Source organism: Emys orbicularis, chromosome 7, assembly GCF_028017835.1.
Source record: "Emys orbicularis isolate rEmyOrb1 chromosome 7, rEmyOrb1.hap1, whole genome shotgun sequence".
In the NCBI taxonomy this organism is placed as follows: Eukaryota; Metazoa; Chordata; order Testudines; family Emydidae; genus Emys; species Emys orbicularis.
Window position 1 is genome coordinate 85938466 of NC_088689.1, and position 23881 is coordinate 85962346.

Genomic DNA, 23881 nt, shown 5'->3' on the forward strand with positions numbered 1-23881 from the left:
TGGACAGGACCGTCACCTTTAGCAGGGTACAGAGGCGGGGGCAGGTCCAGCAGCAGGGCACATACACAGTGCAGTGACTAGTTACCCTGGTCAGTCTGGGAGGTGGTTTTCATGTTCTGTGGGGGGGGGGGGGGGTGCTCTGTGACTGTGTGGCGGGGGAGGGCAGATCTTATGCAGCGGTCCTTTTCCTGGATCACCGAGCCATGCAGCAGGGGATCTGTAACCCTCCTCCCCCCTGCCATAAAGTCACATAGCCCCCACATACACGCAGTCCCGCTCATGAGGGCTGGCAGGCTCCGTTGAAACAACCAGTCCACCACTGGGAATCCTGTCATTCCTGGAGTTTAGAAGCATCATTTGCATCAGTACACTACACCCGCTCCCCACCACAGTCTGCGTCCCAGGTTTAAAACATTCCTGCGAAAACAGTAATAAAGACAACGGTGTTCATTAACAAAATAAAACTTATTTTATTTTTTTGGAAGGGGGTGAAAGGGGTATGTAGCTGGATAGGATAGACAACATTAACCGGGTAAAGAAACGGGGGCAGGTTCAGCTTCTCTTTAAACAAACTTAAAAGTCACTGGTTACCCTGCTCACTGAGGAACCTAGCTTTCAAAGCCTCCCGGATGCACAGCGCGTCCCGCTGGGCTCTTCTAATCGCCCGGCTGTCTGGCTGGGCGTAATCAGAAGCCAGGCTATTTGCCTCAACCTCCCACCCCGCCATAAAGGTCTCCCCCTTGCTCTCACAGAGATTGTGGAGCACACAGCAAGCTGCTATAACAATGGGGATATTGGTTTCGCTGAGATCACAGCGAGTCAGTAAGCTTCTCCATCTCCCCTTGAGACGGCCAAAAGCACACTCCACCACCATTCTGCACTTGCTCAGCCGGTAGTTGAACAGTTCTTTTTCAGTGTCCAGGGCGCCAGTACAGGGCTTCATGAGCCAGGGCATTAGCGGGTAGGCTGGGTCCCCGAGGATCACTGTAGGCATCTCCACATCCCCAAGAGTTATTTTGTGGTTGGGAAGTAAATACCTTCCTGCAGCCGTCTAAACAGACCAGAGTTCCTGAAGACGCGAGCGTCATGAACCTTGCCCGGCCATCCGACGTTGATGTTGGTAAAACGTCCCCTGTGGTCCACCAGTGTTTGCAGCACCATTGAAAAGTAGCCCTTTCGGTTGATGTACTGGCTGGCCTGGTGGTCCGGTCCCAGGATAGGGATGTGAGTTCCATCTATAGCCCCACCGCAGTTTGGGAATCCCATCGCGGCGAAGCCATCTATGATGACCTCCACGTTTCCCAGGGTCACTACCTTTGAGAGCAGTACCTTAACGATTGCGTTGGCTACTTGCATCACAACAACCCCCACGGTAGATTTGCCCATGCCAAAGTGGTTCGCGACTGACCGGTAGCTGTCTGGCGTTGCAAGCTTCCAGAGGGCTATGGCCACTCGCTTCTGGACAGTCAGGGCTGCTCGCATCCGGGTGTCATTGCGCTTCAGGGCAGGGGACAGCAACTCACAAAGTTCAAGGAAAGTCCCCTTCCGCATGCGAAAGTTTCGCAGCCACTGGGATTCATCCCAGACCTGCAGCACTATGCGGTCCCACCAGTCCGTGCTTGTTTCCCGTACCCAGAATCGCCGTTCCACAACATCCACATGACCCATTGTCACCGTGATGTCCTCGGCGCTGGGTCCTGTGCTTTCTGACAGGCCTGTGCTACTCTCAGACTTCAGGCCCTCACCGCGGTGCCGTAGCCTCCTCACCTGGTTTATCTGCATCTGCCTCTGGGAAAGGTGGATGATAAGCTGCGAGGCGTTGACAACGGCCACAACTGCAGCAATGGTCGCAGCGGGATCCATGCTCGCAGTGCTGTGGCGTCCGCGCTGTCACTGACCAGAAAAGTGCGCGAACTGATTTCCCGCCGGCGCTTTCAGGGAGGGAGGGAGGGCGGTAGTGACGGACGGATGACGACAATTACCCAAAAGCACCCTAGACACTTTTTTTTTTTTTTACCCAGAAGGCATTGGCGGCTCGACCCAGAATTCCAATGGGCAGCGGGGAATGCGGGAACTGTGGGATAGCTGCCCACAGTGCACCACTTCCAATGTCGACGCTTTCCCCGTTAGTGTGGACTCACAAAGTCGAATTACTGTCCTTAGTGTGGACACACACGTTCGACTTTGCAATATCGATTCCACATATTCGATTTAAGTGAAATCGAACTACCCTCGTAGTGTAGACATACCCTAAGTGTGTTGTATCTATTGACCTGTCTGTTCCCCTTGTTCTTTCCATTTGTACACAGGTGTATTCTTTGATATCCGGTTCTATTTTTAGCCCATTTATATCCTGTTGAATCTCCATTTTCCTCTGGCATATGGTAACTGCTGTTCTTGCTGTTTACATTGCTTGTTTGGGAGTGATTTTTGTAGCATGCTAAATTACCTGAATATACAGTACTCAAATATTTAGTGACCGATAAAATCATTTAAAGAACACTAGTTCTACAGCTGAGACATCTGGGTTGGTCTTGATTGTGAATAGCTTGTCTGATGTAAATTTCTGTCTGTCTTTTCCCCACCTGTTCATTACAGTCATGCTGTTCACAGTGGAACTTGCATTAGAAAGGTGTTAACTTCAGATGAAGTACGTAATACCTGGAGGATTATAATCTTTCCAGAATGTTGAGCTTTCTTTGTAAGACTTCTTTGTTTATTTTAGAAATGTCATATCCTTCAATATTGCACCAGTATTTAGATTTTTCCAACCAGATTGTATGTTTCACACTTGCGTCATTCCTGGTTGGTTTATTCTATTTAGAATCTGTCTTCTTGAGAGTGTGTGGTAGTAATTGAGAGTTTAGCAGTTCTTAATATGGAGAAGGCAGGGGGAAAACTACACACTGGCCACACATGTATGAATAATCTCTTTTTTGGGGGAAGATACAGCTGCAGGGATAGTTGGACTACTACAGGGGTTCTCAAACTTCATTGCACCATGACCCCCTTCTGACCCCAGGAGGGGAGACCGAAACCTGAGCCCACACAAGCCCCCCCGCTCCGGGCGGGGGAATGGAGGGGGGGCTTGGGCTTTGGCCCCGGGCCCCAGCAAGTCTAACACTAGCCCTGGTGACCCCATTAAAAAGGGGTTGCAACTCAGTTTGGGGTCCTGACCCATTGTTTGAGAACTGCTGGGCTACTAGTACAGTAACTCCTCGCTTAATGTTGTAGTTATGTTCCTGAAAAATGCTACTTTAAGCGAAACGATGTTAAGCGAATCCAATTTCCCCATAAGAATTAATGTAAATGGGGGGGTTAGGTTCCAGGGAATTTTTTTTCGCCAGACAAAAGACTAAGGCCTGGTCTACATGGGGGGGGGGAGTCGTTCTAAGTTATGCAACTTGAGCTACATGAATAACATAGCTGAAGTCAACATTCTTAGACCTAGTCACCGCGGTGTCTTCACTGCAGTGAGTAGACTGTTACTGCTCCCCCTTCGATTCTGCCTGTGCCTCTCGTGGTGGTGGAGTACAGGAGTCGATGGGAGAGCGCTCGGGGGTCGATTTATCATGTCTAGACTAGATGCGATAAATCGACCCCCGCTGGATCGATTGCTGCCCGCCAATCAGGCGGGTAGTGTAGACATACCCTATGTGTATACACACACATACACAGTATAAGTTTTAAACAAACAATGCAATGATGATTGTGAAGTTTGTTGAGGTGGTGGAGTCAGAGGGTGGGATATTTCCCAGGGAATGCCTTATTGCTAAATGATGAACTAGCACTCGTCTGAGCCCTCAAAGGTTAACACATTGTTAATGTAGCCTCACACTCTACAAAGCAGCAGGAATGGAGGGAGGGGAGACTGCATGGCAGAGAGAGACAGAGACATACACCGTGTGTGAGAGAGAGACACGCATTGCCCTTTTAAGTACGCTGACCCCACTCTAGGTACACTGCCCTTTTAAGTAGATCAGCAAGTTGAGACAGCCCCTGCTGCCAGCAAGCTCCCACCCGTCCTGAGCCCTCTTATGTCGTCGTCCCCCCCCCCCCCCCCCCACCTGCTCTATGGAGATAGGGTAAGCAGGGGGGAGAGGGACACCCTGACATTAGCACCCCTCTTTCTCTCCCCTCTGCCCGTCCCCCCTCTTCCCCCCCCTCCCCCCACAGCGCAAGCAGGAGGCTCCCGGGAGCAGTGGGGGGAGGGACAGCTGAACTGCCTGGCAATTGATAGCCTGCTGGGTGGCTGCTGCACAGGGAACTTAGGGGAGCGGGGAGCTGATAGGGGGCTTCCGGTCCACCCTGGTTCCAAGCCCCCACCAGCTAGCTCCAACGGGCTGCTCTTTCTGCAACCAGTGGACAAAGCAGGCGGCTGCTAAACAACATTATAAGGGAGCATTGCACAACTTTAAATTAGCCTGTTCTCTAATTGATCAGCAACATAACGTTAACCGGGACGACTTTAAGTGAGGAGTTACTGTATTGTTAATAGTCCCTATAGCCCACACTGGTTGGCCTCTAATTGTGGTAAGTCCGTACAAACATATAGAAATTGGAACTGCCAAGTCAAATCCTGGCAAGACCTCTCCAATAAGAGGTGATTTATGCTACAAGAAAGTTGTTTTAAGAACTCATTTCAAATCCTTCCATGGGGTCATTGGATTTGTCCTCTTTAAGGAATTAGCAGGAGATTTAGCCCCCTTAAAACCATAGATGGACAGATGTCCTGGGATCTCAGGACATTCATAGCCTCCACTTGTGCAGGTGTAATCTTGTGCCTGTGTTTTTGCATGCACAAAGAAATGTGGGTGCAAGTAGCAGCAGTTGTCTGTTTGACAACAAACAGATGAGCTTAGTGGTTTACAACAGCAATTTATCTGACCTATATGTATTTGTATATGTTCAGCATTTGTAAGGTTCAATGTATGTTCTTTTCTAAGCACATTAGAGGAAGAAGGGGAACTGGGTAAAGGGTCATGGCTTGATTTTTGGGAAAATAAGTGCAATGCTATTAAAGTAGCACATCCCCTTAACTTGATTAAGGATAATGAAAGCTGCTTGTCTGCCTGTCTGGGTGCAGTGTGACCTGAAGTAACACAGCAAGATTACTCAAACTCTACTTTAGTCAAAGTATACATTTTGTGTTCTCTATGTACGTATTGACTTAAATTAACTTTCCCAAAAGCCGTAGTCATCTGCAGTCTCTGGAAACCTGATCCAGACTTAGACAGAAGCTCAGCCATATACATTTATTGAAGCAGGCTGCAAAGTAATTGTTTAGTGTCTGTCATAATATTTCATTCCCGGTATTCTCCACTATTTATTCGTAATAGAACAGTTTGTCTATTGCGTCTGTACTTAGATAAGTATTTCCTAACTCTGCTTTATTGCATACAAGTGTCTGCCTAATCCTTTTGAGACTGTGTACTTCTTAAATGTTTGTGAAAATACTTTAAACCAGATGTTTAAACCTGTGTGAATAGTACTGCACTTCTATTCAACCACTACTTCAGTGGAAGACTAGTTAAGACTATTTAAAGTCTAAAAGAATTGACTCCTGATATGTTATCCATATCTCACCACAATACAGAAGCATTGAGGCATGCCTGCTTGGTAGACATTCTGCTTACTCCTTGTTTTGATGCCGCTATCATTCCAGAGGGGTATGAGAGCATTCCAAATGCAGAGCTGGCCTTGGCTATGTGATGGATAATCTCCTCATCAATACTCCCTGGGTAGCAAAAATTCTCCGCAGACCTGGGTAGCCAATGATTTTAGTTTATTATTCATTTATTGTGTGATGTTATGATTAATCAACATGTTTGTCATATATAATCGTATGTTAGAGTTAATTTGTAGGATTATAAAAGTATAAGATTGATCAGTATTTAGAAGAATCATGTATTAGACATAAGTAAGACAAAATGAAACGCAAGAACTGGTAGGCCGAGGCCTGCAAGATTTTAGCTTAGCTATTTTAGGCCTTGGAGTCAAGAAATGATGACATAAGCCAATGACTGAAAAATAACCCGATGCCCAAAGATTATGGGGGGGGGGGGAAAGGTACCAAGTGGTGGTAATGCGCAAAATCACCCAGAAGATTAATATTAGATCATAAAAATATTGTAAAGGTGCATCTGTCTCCGAAATGTGTCTTAACCACAGGATACAGGTTCTGCGTCAGTGCCAATGAGACTAAAGGGACCTTACACAGCCTATAGAAAATTGGGGTCTCTTAAGTTTCTAGGGAACACCGAGCAATAAGAGAAAAGAGGGTTGACCCTTTTATGGACATGCACAAAATGTAGGTAGAGACAGAATCATATTATAAAAATGAGATGCCCATAACGGGAAAATCGAGCTCCCTATGGGAGACTCCAGCAGGAACCATTCCTCTACTGTTGATCAAATTATGAGCGACCCATCAGACCCAAACACTGTTGTTAAGGATGTGAGCATAACTATATTTGTAACTTGTGTATAGGTTTGTACAGAATTTCTATATACTTGGGTAATAACTTTAATTGTAACTTTTTAATAAAACTTATAAAACAGACTAGACCTTGTACTTATGAATGTATGTGTGGTCACTACCCTTGGTCTACGTGTTCCTAGAGACTCTAAATCTAAAGCAAGTAGCAGAGATAACTTTCACTCTATTAAGCTTGAAACTGTAGCTGCCAGAGCTGAACCCATGGTGGTGTAATACCACATTACAAAATTCACTTTAAATAAATAAAAGGCTGCACCAGAGAGGAGTGTTGTTGATCTTTAGTAATTGGGTAGACATGCACATCCCCACCACAGGTTGCTACAGCACTTCAGTTTTCTTTAGACTGATTGTGAAATCAAAGTGCATGAGCGAAGTGATCAGTTATAAACTGAATGTCATCAGTTGAGCAAGCAAGCAGTGCAGTCATTAGCAAATAAAGGCTCCTTAATGAGTAAATCTGCCTCTTCTGCATGAGCACGGAAGCATTGCTGCTTGAATGTCTTTCCATCAGTACATAAATACTCCATCAATGTCATGAGATGCATCATGAGCATAGCCGAACAAAGGATAGAAAAGAGTGGAAGCCGGCACACTACCTTGTTTGGAGCTGTTGGTGACAGGAAAGGGGTTTGATGGTGACTGGCAGACCAGGTGCCAGCTCATGCTAAGGCCCCAGGCCTCACTGAACACTTACAAATACATAGCTAGAAAAGTCTTGCTTACCTGTGTGTTAGCATAATCAAACTAGATATTAGATTTTAAGTTGATAAGTGTGTTTAGACTTTTATACAATGCGTGTAGGATGCTGCATGTATTGATTTCACTTATAACCTCTATAGCCCATGGTATAAAGTTATATTGAGTATTTGCATTGTAAACCTCTATAATTGGGTAACTCGCCAAACAGGACAAAAAGCATTAATTAAGGTAAAATGCTTGTCCTGCATACAAGATGTCCCATTAAAGCAACTGAGGTATTGGATAGCATCAAAGGACAGAAGCCCTGTTGACTGACTGCATTGCTAACTCCATCCAGGAAGGAGGGACCTATGCATGAACTCATCCCATCAGTTTGCGCTCTGGAGTGGAGGGGATAAAAATCCCTGACAAGGAGAAACTGAATCTCTTCTATGCTGTCTGGACTATGAGGAGCAAAGATTACTAAACATAAGCAAAGAGACCCCCGTGCAGCTTGGTATGGTTTATCCCTGAAAGATGTTTTGAATTGAGATGACTACAACAGTCACCTTTTGAATTAGACTGAAACTCATTTGTGTATATATGCTTGCTTGCTTTAACCTGTAAATAACTCTCCTTTCTTTTTCCTAGTTAATAAACCTTTAGTTAGCTTAGTATAGGATTGGCTATAAGTGTTGTCTTTGGTGTGAGATCTAAGATACAAATTGATCTGGGGTAAGTGAATGGTCTCTTGGGACTGGGAGTAGCCTGAATATTTTGTGATCTTTGGTGTAAGTGACCATTTATCACATAGTCTAGCTTTCCTGGGTTGCAAGATAGACTGGAGTGTCCAAGGGGACTGTCTATTATAAGACTATTATAGTACTTTGGGAGATTACATTTGTTACTGGATTGGTGAAATCTAATTCTAGAACATACAACCAATTTGGGGTGTCTGCCCAGCTTTTTGACAGTCTGCCCTGAGCTTGGTGCACTCGATTGTGAGCCACTCCAGGCAATGTGACACACATCTTACCATTTTCCACTATTCTGGCTTTCACCTCATCGTGGAAGGACTAAATGACAGAAATGAACATTGCAGGACAGCCAGCGAGAAGCAAAAGTCACCAGAGTCCCTCATGATTTACAGAGTCAAAAGCTTTAGTGAAGTTGATGACCACCATAAAAAGATCACGTCTTTGCTCCAAATGGATGGAAAGTTTTTTAGTTTATTTCTCAGTCATGCTTCCAACATTTCCAAGAAAGCAATTAATGCTCTTCCACAATGCCCATTACAAGTAGAGCTTGCACTAGTCCCCTATTTTATGAGACAATAACAACAATCAAGCAGCAATGTCACAAGGGAAAGCACCTGCACCAGATGGCAGTCCAGCAGAGATCTGTAAGCAGGGTGACTACCATACTGCAAGGCATCTCGCATGGCTCTTCCGCATTATCTGGGAGCAAAAATCAGTGCCACAGGACTTCAAGGATGCCGATGTTGTCTACCTCTATAAACATAATGGTGATAGGGCAAACTGCGGTAATCATTGTGCATTTCCCAACACCGTGTTTGGGGGGGGGGGAATTCTTGCACAACTCTAGACTTAACATAGTCCGAATCTCAGTGTGGATTTTGGTCTGGTCAAGGCACTGTAGACATGAGATTTGTACTTAAAGCAAAAATTCCCGCTTTCTTTAATGATTACACTTAGTTTCCAAGTTTGACACAGTGACTCTTTTCTGTGTAGCTCTTTTTGTATAATATTTACTGAGTTCTGCGAGGAAACTGATTTTAGAAATGCTTCCTTGTTGAAATGTTGCTGTGTTCCTCAGGCTTCTGTGGGTTTCTCTAACTAACCACTGTCCCAGACTACTTAGATGTCATCAGAGCGACTTTCTGACACAGGCTGCTGTTGCACTTATAAAATGAAACACAAGTTATTTCCTCGATTTCGAATATTGACCTGAACTATGCAAATATTAGCTGAGGGGGCTGCTCAGATTTATCAGCTGCTACTCTTTTCTGACACAGCCTGCCTCCCTTCTTTTTGCTCTGCTCAGCACAAAGCACCTTGGGAGGCAGGCTGGGTAGTGGGGATAGGAGAAGTGGGCTCCAAAGGAGAGATGAAGCTCTGCATGAGTGGGACTTTGGGGATGTTTGTGGCATGGCAGATTGACTGGGGCTTTGGGGTCACATAGGGCTTCTGCAATGAAGTGCGGGGGAGGAGTGCAGGGAGATCCCAGTGATTCAACACAGAGACATTAGCACACCAAGATCGTGCTGTAGTACTAGTAACTTGGTGCATTGGAGAATTGAGGTAGCAGCTTTGGATACCCTTCACCTGCTGACATCTTGGCAGAGAAGCACTGGGCTATCCCCACCTCAGGCTGCATGCACAGTCCTAATCATCCATCCTTTCCCCATCCCATCCACACTGGTCCCCTCTGCTTCCTCCCTCATGCCAGCTGCAGCTACACATTTATAGCAGGGAATGAAGAAATGCAGTAACATAGCATGGGGTTACATTTAAGAGTGACAGATCAGTTGAGACATGTCCATTTTACATTAACAGGTTTCTCTATCTTGTTTAAAAAAATACTGATAAAAAGATAATTGGATTGATGTTCTGGTATGCTCTGTGTGATTCACTGATCTGAGCAGATGAGGGCTACAATCCCAGTATTACCAGTTCTCACAATATTTGATATCTCTGAAAGCACCGGCTCCTGCAGATACATGATTGTGTGAATCTCAACTTAGTGGGTGTGTTATTTAAAACATCTAGTTCTTGTAGTTGGGGAGGAGAAGCTTGAAAATGTGACTTCTAAAGGCTCAGAAAGCAAATAGAGTCCCAAATAGTTAGATATGCTTTTTCAAAGTCAATTTTAAAGTTAATCATTATTTCTTTTTGTGGGGTGGAGGTGCTGATTCATAACTTTTGAATGTTTGGGGTTGCATTACTGTCGGTCTTTTACCTCTTGAAAATGTAACACTGTATATGTTCATGGTTTCCTGCTGTTGCTGACGCTCTCCTCTTCCATCCCCAGCCTCTTTCCCCCTCCCCGCCATTGTTTGGGAGCTGTGGAATAGACTTTGGTCACTAACTCCAAGTGCTACTTCTAGAAGTACTAGTTTAACAAAAAAAGAGGGGATTGACCATTTTAAAATGAAAGCAGACTGAAGGGTTTTAAAATAGTCCCTCCCTCAGTCAGATTTAATAAATGAAGGGGGAGAAGGAAATGGACTGAAGTTTAAAATGGAAGTTAGAAAAAGAAGTGAAGGAAGTTTCATTACACTTAGGACAAGGAAAGATAACGTTCCTTGTTTCTCACTTGTATGTGACTAAAAACTAGACTCCTCCTTGGTGTCCAAGCTTTTGTAAATCTGAATTTTAAAATCACTTAAACATTATTTTGAATGTACAGAGAAGGTACAAAGGGTGGATTATGCCTTAAAAGATGTCTTTTAAGTGTCTAGAAGCCAGATTTTAGGGGCATTTAGGTGCCTGAAGATGCAGATAAGTGCCTAGTGGGATTTTCAGAAGCAGTCTCTTTGGGTACCTAAATACCATTTGAAAATCTGGCTCAAACTGATTTTAAGTAATTTTGAAAATTTTACACATGGTCCTTAACCGCTTCTCACTAAAACACCTACTGTAGTTCTTTTTACACTTGGCTATTTGGTATTGAAGAGCTGGGTATCTTAAATTAAAAAGAGGTTACTAGAAGTTTCTCATTTAAAGTAGCACCTATCAATCTGTATTGAGGAATAAGTGTTTTGATTTTGACTGAGTTAAAATTATACTAATACTTTTTGTCTGAAGACCTATCTTGAACCTCAGCATTGTAGCTCTCATCTATAAATGTTTTTGTTTTACAGGGGCCAGCTACCTGTGTTGCCTTCTCAAGAATTGGGGACTTTTTTGCTTCTGGAGGGTCAGATGAACAGGTGTGTGATGTATCTGCCTAATCTAACATCTCTAAACCCTGTTTTCTAGATTCTTGATGTAATTGAGTGAACAAAAAATGTATTTAATTATGATGCAGAAAAATCAAGTGTTTGTGGAACTATGTAGTTTGGGGAGGAGGGGATAAATTAGCTTTAGCACAGATGACCTTTTAAGATGATAGCATTTGAAAATTGGCTAAAATTGAGAAAGTTGCATGTCTAAGATTAGGGAATGAAATATAGATGGAATATCTCCTCTGGAGCATTTGTAAGGTGAATCAAGATATAAGAGGAAATAGAAGAAAATAATCCAATAGAATATAGTTACTACATACAAGAGAAGTTTTCGAGTGCCCAAACAATCAGCACTTTAGTGTAAAACACTTTTCCACTCAAGGTAAAGGACTCTCTAAGCATCACCCCAAGAGGTCGGTCAATATTATACCCATTCCTCATGGATAAACTGAGGCACAGTAAGGGTTGTTGTTCAAACAGTTTGAGAATACCAGAGTTTGCGGTATAGCCCAAGGACCTTGGCTTGCAGGGTGAAATTCTGGCTGTATTAAAGTTTTGCTGTTGCCTTCAATGGGATATCACACTCATTTTCCTCTTACCACTTGAGAGATTGTGTAGGTGTTATATCACCCAGGCAAGGTATTATATCACCCAGGCAAGGTATTAACAAACTTGAACAGAACTTTATTTACAGTGGAAATCCCTTTATCAAGCTGTAACTGCACACTCTGTAACTCTCACTCAGCCTCCTCAACTCCTCCCCCCTCCTTCCTGTTTCCTGTCCTTTCAGACTCCCAACAGCCAGTGCTCCCAGTTCTAATAATCACATGCAGCATCTAAACACCACATTCCCTCCTCTCTTAAGAAACTTTCCAAATTAAAATAAATGTTGTTCTAACCCCAGGAACAAATATGAAACAAGACACTATCCTGTTGGCAGGAATATTACACTGAAACTACTGTAGATACTACATAACATAGTCTTTAGTCCAGGCAGGTGGTCGTCTGAGTCTGACAGGCCGTCTCTCAAGCCCCGGTTCCAGTGCAATGTCTTGTTGTGTTGGTTCTACTGTGAAGTCATCCAGTGCAGACTGGGTGTTGGCATAATCTCCTCTTGGTGCATAGGCAGGTGCAAGATAAGAAGCATTCCATACCCGCCCATCAAAAAGTCGATAGGTGTAAGGGCCCTTCTTCTCTCTGATTTTTAAGAGGAGCTGTGAATGTATGGTCCCCTTTGCGTAAGATTCCAGGTTTTCGTATTCTAACAAAGGAACCACACTCAAACTTTGGTTCCTTAGCACCCCGCTGTTTGTCTGTGAAAGCCTTAGACTTTTCTTGGTTCTGTTCAACTGTCTTTCTCACATCATCCTTGTTTGGGGCATCAGGTCGTGCCTTTAACAATCCAGCAATGTTCAGTTTAGTATTCAGCCGTTTCCCATGCAGTAACTCTGCGGGTGATCTTTGCGTTGTGGCATGTCATGTAGCCTGGTATGCTTGCAAGAAATCAGTAGTGAAGGGTATCCACAATCGCCCTTCCAGTTTAGCTGTTTGCAAACTCTCTTTCAAACTTCTGTTAAACCGTTCGATTTCTCCATTGGCTTGAGGGTAATATAGGGATGACCTCCTGTGTAAAATGTTCCTCTCTGCTAGAAAAGTTTCAAATTCCAGGGAAATAAATTGACTACCATTATCTGAAACCAGTTCTTTGGGGTTACCCTCCTGGCTAAAAACTGAAGAGAGAAACTTAATTACTGTAGCAGAAGAAATTTGCGATGTAAACGCTACCTCAGGCCATTTGCTGAAATAGTCTATTAAAGTGATGGCATAACGACAGTCAATTGGAGCAGTATCAAAGGGTCCTACAATGTCAATTGCCACTTTTTTCCCCATGCAGATTCAGGAAGAGGAACAGGCTGTAATGGAGGGTTACATGTCACTGCTGTCTTATCATGCATTTGGCAAGTGACACAGGATTTTATGAGTGCTTCAGTTTGAGAGTCCATCCCTGGCCACCAATACAGATCCCGTAGTCGTTGTTTGGTTCTGACAATTCCTTGATGAGTATCATGTGCCAGGTGTATGAGTTTTGACTGTAATTCTTCCAGCACAAGTAGCCGGTGTGTACCTCGTAGCACACAGCCATCAAGCAAAGAAAGTTCATCCCGAGTCGTACAGGCATCATATTATTCCGCATTTTAACTTTATGCAGAAACCCATAAGCACAGCCGAGTTTCTCCTCCACGTGGAGTTGGGTCCCAGCTGAAACTGGTTTGTGTACCGCAAGAGTGCTTTGCTGAGGAAGATCAATTCGTCCATTAACTACCCTGAGATTTAAAGCAGCTAATAAATCTCTGCCAAGGATAGCAGTGCCTTTGTGGACAATGTAGAACTCCGCAGTTACACAGCAATCGCCAAAAGTAACTATTGCTGTCAGGCAGGCATGTACTGGAATATGGTTTTTCAAATAGCACACCAAGTGAAGTTTGGGTTCAATAAGAGACACATCTTTAAAGTAACGCAAAAGCTACATCCTGTGTAGCTTGCAAGATGTTGTGGGGATCCACAGCGAAAGCATGCTTTTACTGTATTTTGCATTTGCTGATTCAGTGGCTTTTCATTAATTTTCCTTTTGCAATTGTTTGTCTGCAGTGATAGTCAACTTTTCTGCAAAGGAGTCACAGCCTGGACTGGGCCTCCTGTACCCTTGCTCATTATTTTGGCTTCAGCTGTAGCTGACTCAATCTGAGTAGCAATGGTTATTGCTTTTTCTAGTGTAAGTTGTGGTTCTAGAAGTAAGCGTTCTCTTACGCGAAGCATGGTTGTTTTCTCAATGAGCTGGTCTCTAATCATCTCATCTGCCATATTCCCAAAGTCACAAGTTACAATCAGACTCCTTAGGGAAGCAATATACTGCATTATAATCTCCCTTGGTTTCTGCTCACGCTGGTGAAATCTGTAGCGATTAGCTACTACATTCACTTTTGGCACAAAAAAGTTCTTTAATGCAGTGAGTGCAGTCTCATATTTATCATCTGCAAGGAGAAACGTGTAAAATATACGCTGCCCTTCTGCTCCAAGGCAGTGGATTAGCAGAGCACGCTTTCTTACTTCAGAAATTTCTTTAGCACTGATTGCAAGCAGATAAGTCTCAAACATATGGATCCAGACAGTAAAAGCAATTGGAGGCTCACCTGGGCTTTGCAGAAAGGGTGCAGGTGGGTTCAGAGGCAGAAGATCCATCCTCGTCGCCAAAATGTTGTATCACCCAGGCAAGGTATTAACAAACTTGAACAGAACTTTATTTACAGTGGAAATCCCTTTGTCAAGCTGTAACTGCACACTCTGTAACTCTCACTCAGCCTCCTCAACTCCTCCCCCCTCCTTCCTGTTTCCTGTCCTTTCAGACTCCCAACAGCCAGTGCTCCCAGTTCTAATAATCACATGCAGTATCTAAACACCACAGTAGGCAGGCATGTGTGGTGGGGGTAGGCGACAGTTGTTATGCAAGTTTCATTCTCTTATGCTCTTTCTGTTGGTCTACATTCCTTATTAATGTTCCTTTATAATAGCTTCTGATTATTTTGCTCCCTGTTGTCTATATGGGGTTTATATCAACATGTAAGCCCCATGCATCTGAATCCCTTTGAATTGGTTTGCTCTATTCCTTAGCTTGCTTTCTCCAATGTTATGCTTTTAAGGAGAAAAAAATTCTACCCTCAACTCATGACATAGTTTATCTATCCCATCCCCTCTCCCCCTGCCCCTGAAGCACTGCTGGGAAATGGAACATGTCTTTTTTGTAAAGGTTACTTTACTACTTCAATAACAGATTTTTTTTTTCTTTTTAGCCTTTAAACAGCATCTTTTGAGGCACTGGTCTGATTACTCCCCCCCCCCCCTTTTTCTTGCATTGTTAAATAATAAGGGTAATTTTATTAAGGTTTTACTTGTAGTTTTGCTTTTGAAATAATTACCTAACTCTCTGTGTTTATAAAGAGATTAATAGAAATAGCAAGCTGGCTGTAGTGTGGCTTTTCTGCTAATATTGACTTTTTTTCTGAAGAAACTGGGGTGGTGTTGAAAGCTGTAGTAATGATACACTTCAAAAATAGTCATCATATAAAAAGATTGTTATCTAATCATTAAAAAACATTCATAACTTTTGACATGCCTGTAAGTGACTTTTTTAACACATCTCAATTTCCAATTTAAAGTAATATGAAGAAAGTGGACAGTATTAGCTATTTTTCTCTCAATTACATAACTGGATGACTTGTGTGGTAACCTGCATATGCGGTGGTTTTTTCCCTTTAATTGTAAGTTGCAAAGGTTTCTTGGATTCCTTTATTTGGTTTTGAATTTGTATATTTTTTCATATGAGGCAATCTCTGTTGTATCTGACAGCTAGTCCTTTTTTTTCTCAGAGATGACATTTCTCATGTCTAGAAATATCTCTTGCTACTGGTAAGCTGGGAAACCAAATTATAACACTTGATCTTTTCTTTTTTCCAAAAGGTCCTACTCATCTAGCTTTTGTGGTAGCAAGTTCCTTTATAACTTCCAGTTTTATACCTTTTTGAAAAATCCTCCCCTTTGGCTGTAATTTTCTATACTTAATATCAGCAAAAAGGTGATTTTTTTTGTGAGTGTATGTGTGTGCATGTGCAAAACTTTAATGCAAGGAGGAAGAAATAACTCTTAAACTGTGTGTATATTTAAAGTCTTCTGCACACTTCTATTATGAATGTGTTCAGTAAAAATTTCCTCCAAGATTAGAATTATAAGGCTATTTATGGAAGTTAAATCATAATGCCTATAGTCTGATCCTGCAAAGTTTTATACACATGCTTGACTTTATGCACTGAGTTATTCTGTGTGTAAAATTAAGCCTGGGTATAAGTCTTTTGGGGGCTTTAGGTTATACACAAAGGTGTCTTTCTATTTTGGCTACTGTTTCTCAATTGCACAGTAAGTTTCTGTAATTATGGAAGTATAATGTGAAATACGATTAATATGTCTAAAAACATGGAAATAAAACTGTAAACAGTTTTTTACTCCACCAATGTTAAATCCTACAAATACTTAAATGTCCTTTTATTTGTTGACTAGCTTAAAATATTTTAAACACTTACCAACTTAAATGGGAATTCACGGTCTTAAGGAATTCCCTTCCCTCCTCCCTGTTCATTTTCATATGTTCAATTGGTCAGTTTATGAAGAGAAGCCAGATTTTGGAGAGTGCCAAGACAAAAAAGTACTTATGGTGGATATGTAATTTATTATGGAGAGAAGTTGCTTGTTGTTAGGGTTCATTTTTGGTAGATAGTATGTTTCCATAGGTCTCATTTTACTTTGCCAACTAAGCCCTCTTCTCCTGAGTGCTAATCCATAGGTAAACAAGTAAGTACTGGTAGTCAGGTCCATTCCTGAAGATTAATATAATGTAAAATATAACTTCTCAGTGGATTTCTTAGTAGTATTCAAACATTTTTGGTATTACCTAGGCAGCAGTCTAGGGAGTTCAGAAAAGCCATTATCTTTGAGAACTCAAACTATGGGCTTGTCCACACAAACAATTTTGCAGTTTGCTGGGGTGTGACTCTACTTTGTGGACTGACTGAACATGTGGACGTTGCTGATGCACGTTAACATGCTTTGATCTAGTCCCATTTCAGAGAGGAGTAGATTAATGCACATTAACATATTGTTAATGCGCATCAGTAGGGTCCATACAGACAGGCTAGTCCATGGCAGACTAGTTGTGGAATAGATTCACGCCCCCGCTTGCAGCAAACTAAATGTTTATGTAGACAAGACCTATATAACTTCTCTATTGAATAACATCGTTCTGATTTTGCCAAAGCCTATTATATTGCTCTTTGCTGGCAAAGCTTTCCTCTCAGAACCCTGGGTGTGCTGACACTTTTCCAGACTGCCAGCAAAATGAATGAATATATCTGGAAATTGAGGTTTTTAAAAGGATTAATTTTAGCCATCTGGTTTTTATTCTGCAGGTGATGGTATGGAAAACTAACTTTGATGCTGCTGATTATGGAGATGTATTGAAAACTCAGAAGTATGCCACTAATGTAACAGGAACTCTTCACAATCTGGTAGGTCAGACCATCTTACATTTAACACTGATGATTATTGTTGATATTTTGACTTCCCTAGTTTACCTACCTGTATAATATATTTGAGAGGAGACACTAGTTTTTCTTTGAAGCTTTGCAGGAAGAGCTTTCTTCTCTCTTCCCTACCAGCTGATCTCTCCATTTCAAGTCATTACCAAGTGAAGCTAAATTCTAATCAAGTGCCTAACAATAGCTCTTGCAATCTGTGTGAGCACCGCTCACTGATATTCTTTCTAACACTTTTAGCTTTTGGGTATATTGTGAGCCAGCTATTTCCCTTTTCAATGAGAAAACTCAGAGGATATTTGATGAGCATTACCTACACCTTACAAGGTGTCTGGCTGCATTTCAGGCTGCAGAGTCATCTTGTTCTCCTGCATTAACTTAAGTTGCAGAAAGTCTGTTTTATTGATGAGGCTGGTATTGTTTCTGATTACCCCATAAAAAGTGCAATTAAAGAACTGGATGAATAATATGGCCTTAAAGAAAGGGGAATATATAAGCAATAACCTGAATAGAATTGCTCTTAACGATATAGTTACCATCTGGATGTTTCATTTAACAGAAAACAAAACATTAGCAGCAACCCAAGTCTAATCTTGTGAATAAATCCATTAGGCTTGTGCCAGAATTGCTAAAATATATTTTGTAATAAGAACAGAAGAAAGGCCATACTGGATCAGACCAATGGCCCATTTAGTTCAGTAGCCTGTCTTCCCATAGTGACCGGTGCCAGATGCTTCAGAGGGAGTGACAAGAACAGGTCAATTTATCAAGTGGTCCATCCCCTGTCATTCAGTCACAGCTTTTGGCAGTCAGACTTAGGGACACCAAGAGCATGGGATTGGGTCCCTGACCATCTTGGTTAATATCCACTAATGGCCCTATCCTCCATGAACTTATCTAAATCTCTTTTGATCCGTTATGTTTTTGGCCATCGTGACATCCCCTGGTATCAAGTTCCACAGGTTGACTGTGCGTTGTGTGAAGAAGTACTACTTTGTTTTAAAGCTGCTGCCTATTAATTTCATTGAATGACCCCTGCTTCTTGTTTTATATGAAGCAGTAAATAACACTTTTCCCCCCTCACACTGTTGATAATTTTAGAGACATCTATCATATCCCCCCTTAGTTGTCACTTTACTAAAATGAACTAGACGATTTTAGACTATTAATGTCTTCCCTAATTTCAGATGGCCTGCCACCCCCCACCCCTGCTGCCTTTTCACTCCTTAAAAGCAGTGTGTCACTGCAAAAGACGCAGGTGGACTAGGCAGATCCTCCCCTCTCTTTACTCCGCCCTCTCTCCCCCCATCTCTTCTCCCGTCCCGGAGTTCCAATGGCCACTGGTTGTGCTGGCTGTTGTTGTGTGCATGCTTGTGTCTGGAAGATCAGCTCTTCGTTCCATGTTAAGAGTAGTTGCAGTCACTTTGGTTCCTTTCTTTCTCATGAGACAATGGAGACTTCTTTGCTCGACCGGACAGAGGAGCAAGGGGAAGTAACATTTCCAAGGAAAGCAGCATAACATTTCCAAGGAAAGCAGCATAACCTATCTGTTAAAGTCACTGCATTTCAAAAATATTAGACCAGTAGAAATTGCATATACCGGAGTGAAGCATAACTAGATGCAGAGTGAAGTTTTAGTATGAGGCCTAGTGACAGGGAAACTTTTAAGAAAAATATTACACCATTGCACCATGTAGGAAGAATTGTGGGAGCACTGGCATAGTGTTTAACCACCGTGTCTTCTAGACTTGCTGTGACCATGGTTAAAAGACATCTTGGTTAAAAACACTCAGGTGCCTTTCCATGCTAGCACTACTGCTGGTGGAACTGCACGGGGGTTAGTAAGAGTGGAAGTTAAGAAAAACACTAGTTGACACAGTCTGAGAATGGATAGTCCATTAAAACGATTCAGGACTTCCATGCCATATCACTGTGATCCCAGTGTAAATTCTGCTGTATCACGGGAATTGGTTAAAATATGTTCTAGCGTTGCCATGTGGATGAGAGACAGCTCTGATCCTTAGCAGAACAGTGGACCTTAGGATGAAATCTTGGCCCCATTGAAATCAGTAGCAAACCCCCTTGGCTACAGTGGTTACAGGATTACACTCATGGTCTTCAGGGTTTTCACTGTTCTTACCATGTGTATAACAATCATACTGTGAACAGGTGACTTGCAACCTGCTTATAAATATAGTGAAGGCAGGACCTATACAAGTGCTTTATCAGTGGATTTGCTACACATAATCAAAATTATGGTCCTGTCCTTTGTTTCAAAATAAAAATGCTCAACAGCCTCAGTTTTTTCAGTATCTTGATATACATTGGGTTACTAAGAATATTTCATTTTAATAATCCATAGTTCTCCTATTATAGGTTGGATTGTAAGAGGATGAGATGGTGTTAAATACATTTTTCCTTGTGAAGAGCCCAAGCGCTGATTTAAATTCCATAGGTTGTCTAGCTTTAAAATTTATGTGAAATGGTCTGTAAAGCATAGCAGGTATGGTTGTTGAAAAGAGGTTAATGATTCTGGAGGTGGTTTGATTTATTATTTTAAGTGATGTAAATAGCTTGTACTCTGAGCCCTAGTTTCCGTAACATTGCACTTGCACATCAGTTTGACGACTTATCCTTAAATGTTGTTTTTGGATAATACTTTCTTTAAAGGTAAAATCTGGTTCGTTTTTTTTTTTTAAGCACTTTCTTATAACTCCATTTTGTTGCAAGCATTAAAACTGAGGTATGTTCAGCCTTCTTTATATGTAAGGGCTGTGTTTTGTCTCAGGCAAGCTAGAGTGGTTTAAAAACAAGATATTTCTGCAGATAAGTTTTGTTATGATTTTGAGAGGTTATAGTATCCTTCCTCCCCTCATCCTTGTGCTCAACCCACCTCTCAAAAAATTTACAAAATCAAACTTTAAAACTGCAGTTTTTGTTTTTCTCATAAGTAGCTTTTGATTTCCCGATTTAAGAACAATAACTTTGCCCCCTATAAAGGGAAGCTGCTTAATCTTTTCCACCACTGCCGCATGACTGTACTAAGAATTTTGTTTTTAAAAAAAGGCTGTCTGCACAATCCTTTAACCTTGTTACTGAGTTATCCCTTCAAGGGCTATTGTCAATTATTCCTTACCTTATCTTACTGGGGATACACTTCAGTACTTCCTGTGTCATTTTGCCTTTCACCTAAATCAATAAATATGTTTCCTAATGAGTTTGTGCTACAAATTTCTGCTACTTTATTAAGCATTGTGAAAACGTGTATATTGACCAAAGCAGATGTAATGTAAACAAAAACAGAACATATAATGCCAGATAGTTCTTCTGATAGCTTTCTTGAGAGAGGAGAAGCAGGTTAGCACAAGTGATGGATATAATAAGAAACGAGTGATTGCATGTTAAATTATACATGACTCTTCTATCTTTCTACTACTCTTTGCAGCAGACTACTTGAGATCAAATTGGCCTGACATTGCATCAGTGTGGTGGACTCAAAACAGAACTTGATCTAAAAAATGACTTCCATTCTGATCCTGGAAGTAGGGGGGGATAAAATTGCTGCATCATTTATAAGATACAAGTTGAGGCCTAGGTTCGATATTAGGAACACTATTTCACTAGGAGGGTGGTGAAGCACTGGAATGGGTTACCTAGGGAGATGGTGGAATCTTCATCCTTGGAGGTTTTTAAGGCCCGCTTGACAAAGCCCTGGCTGGGATGATTTAGTTGGTGTTGGTCCTGCTTTGAGCAGGGGGTTGGACTAGATGACCTTCTGAGGTCTCTTCCAACCCTAATCTGCTATGATTCTATAATCCAGACTTTAGGGACCTTGGCTATAAAGGAAGGATGGGCTCCACCTATTTCAAAATGTAACTAGATTGCTGGCATGTAAAATTAAAAAGGTTGTAGAGGAGTTTTTAAACTAAGGGCTGGGGGAAAGCCAACAGGTGCAGAAGAGCACATGGTTCAGACAGACACATCCCTGAGGGGAGGATCTATAAAGGGGGTTTTCTATATTCTAGCAAAAAGGAGAAGATAGAATTTGATAAAGTACAAGTAGAAATTGAAGATACAGTCCAATGAAAGAGAGTCCCATTCAATTACATCACATGAAAGCAGACAACTAAATGATGATAAATTTCATAAATGCCTGTATACAAATGCTAGAAGTCTAAATATTAAGATGGGTGAATTTGAGTGTCAGGTATTAAATGAAGATGTTGATAGACATCACAGAAATTTGGTGGAACAATGTTAATCACGGTAATATCGGTGTAGAAAAAATATAGGAATGACAGAATAAGTCTTGCTGGTGAAGGAGTGGAGTGGCTCTATCTGTGAGAGAAGGTATAGAGTTAAATGTAGTAAAAATCTTAAATGAATCAAACTGTACCATTGAATCTCGATGGATAGATATTCCATGTTTGAATAATAAGAGCATAGCAGTAGGAATATACTACCAACCACCTGACGAGGATGATGGTGGTTTTAAAATGCTCAGGGAGATTAGGGAGGCTATAAAAATAGAAAATTAAGTAATAATGGGAGATTTCAACTATCCCCATATTGACTGGGTACCTCAGGACCAGATCTAGAGATAAAATTTCTAGACACCATTAATGACTGCTTCTTGGAGCAGCTAGTCCTGGAACCCACAAGGGGAGAGACAATTCTTGATTTAGTCCTAAGTGGCACACAGGATCTGGTCCAAGAGGTGCATATAGCTGCACCGCTCAGTAATAGTGCAATTAATTTTAACATCCTTGGGAGGGGGAGGACCAAAGAAGCCCTCCACAGTAGTATTTAACTTGAAAAAGGGGAAATATACAAAAATGAGGAAGCTAGTTAAATTGAAATTAAAAGGAACAGTCATGCGTGAAATGTCTTCAAGCTACATGGAAACATTTTAAAAACACCATTATAGAGGCTCAAATTAAATGTATATCCCAAATTAAAAAAATATTAAGGGACCAAAAAAATGCCACCATGGCTAAACAGAGTTAGAGGTGATTAGAGGCAAAAATACATCCTTAACATATTGGAAGTCAACTTCTACTGAGAAAAATAAAGGAGCATAAACTCTGGCAAGTCAAATATAAAAGTATAATTAGTCAGCCCAAAAAAGAATTTGGAGACCAACTAGCAAACTACTCAAAAAAATTAAGCACATCAGAAGCAGGTAGCCTGCCAAACAACAGTGGGGGCCATTGGATGATCGAGGTGCTGAAGGAGCACTCAAGGAAGACAAAGCCATTGTGGAGAAGCTAAATGAATTCTTAGCATCTGTCTTCACTGCAGAGGGTGTGAGGGAGATTCCTATACCTGGGGAATTAGGTGACAAATCTGAGGAACTATCCCAGATTGAGATGTCAGTAGAGGAGGTCTTGGCACAAATTGGTAAATTAAACAGTAATAAGTCACCAGGACCAGATGGTATTTACCCAGCAGTTCTGAAGGAACTCAGATATGAAATTGCAGAACTACTAACTGTGGTATAAAGCAACAGAGGGTCCTGTGGCACCTTTAAGACTAACAGAAGTATTGGGAGCATAAGCTTTCGTGGGTAAGAACCTCACTTCTTCAGATGCAAGTGAGGTTCTTACCCACGAAAGCTTATGCTCCCAATACTTCTGTTAGTCTTAAAGGTGCCACAGGACCCTCTGTTGCTTTTTACAGATTCAGACTAACACGGCTACCCCTCTGATACTTAACTGTGGTATGTAACCTATCACTTGAATCAGCTTCAGTTCCAGTTGACTGGAGGATAGCTAATGTGACACCAGTTTTTTAAAAAGGGCTCCAGAGGCAATTCTTGCAATTACAGGCCAGTAAGCCTAACTTCATTACCAAGTATATCGGTTGAAGCTATAGTAGGGAACAGATTTATCAGACACACAGATGAATACAGTATAATGGGGAAGTGTCAACATGGCTTTTGTGAAGGGAAATCATGCCTCACCACGTTATTAGAATTCTTTGAGGGAATCAACAAACATGTGGATCCAGTGGATATAGTGTACCTGGACGTTCAGAAAGCCTTTGACAATATCCCTCACCAAAGGCTCTTAAGCAAACTGAGCAGTCATGGGATAAGAGGAAGGGTCCTCTCATGGATCAGTAACTTGTTGAAAGATAGGAAAGAAAGGGTAGGAATAAATGGTCAGTCTTCAGAATGGAGAAAGGTAATTAACTGTGTTCCCCAGGGATCTGTACTGGGCTGGTACTGGCCAATGTATCCATAAATGATCTGGAAAAAGGGGTAAACCGTGAGGTGGCAAAGTTTGCTGGTGATACAAAATTATGCAAGACAGCTAAGTTCAAAGCAGACTGCAAAGAGTTACAAAAAGGGATCTCACAAAACTGGGTGATGGCAACAAAATGGCAGGTGAAATTCACTGTTGATGAATGCAAAGTAATGCACGTTGGAAAACATAATCCCAACTATACATACAAAATGATGGGGTCTAAGTTAGCTGTTACTGCTGAAGAAAGAGGTCTTGTAGATAGTTTTCTGAAAATATCTGCTAAATGTGCATTGGCAGTCAAGAAAGCTAACAATGTTAGGAACCATTAGGAAAGGGATAGATAACAAGA

General features: G+C 41.8%; 1 protein-coding gene across 1 annotated transcript in view; it reads left to right on the forward strand.

Annotated features, from left to right (window-relative positions):
* POC1A (POC1 centriolar protein A) overlaps window positions 1–23881 on the forward strand; it is a 102055-nt gene that overhangs the window by 33697 nt on the left and 44477 nt on the right. Inside the window, exons 6-7 of the mRNA XM_065407939.1 lie at window positions 11061–11129; window positions 17159–17257. Of these exons, the coding sequence (XP_065264011.1) occupies window positions 11061–11129; window positions 17159–17257 (168 nt within the window). The remainder of the gene's footprint in view (window positions 1–11060; window positions 11130–17158; window positions 17258–23881) is intronic.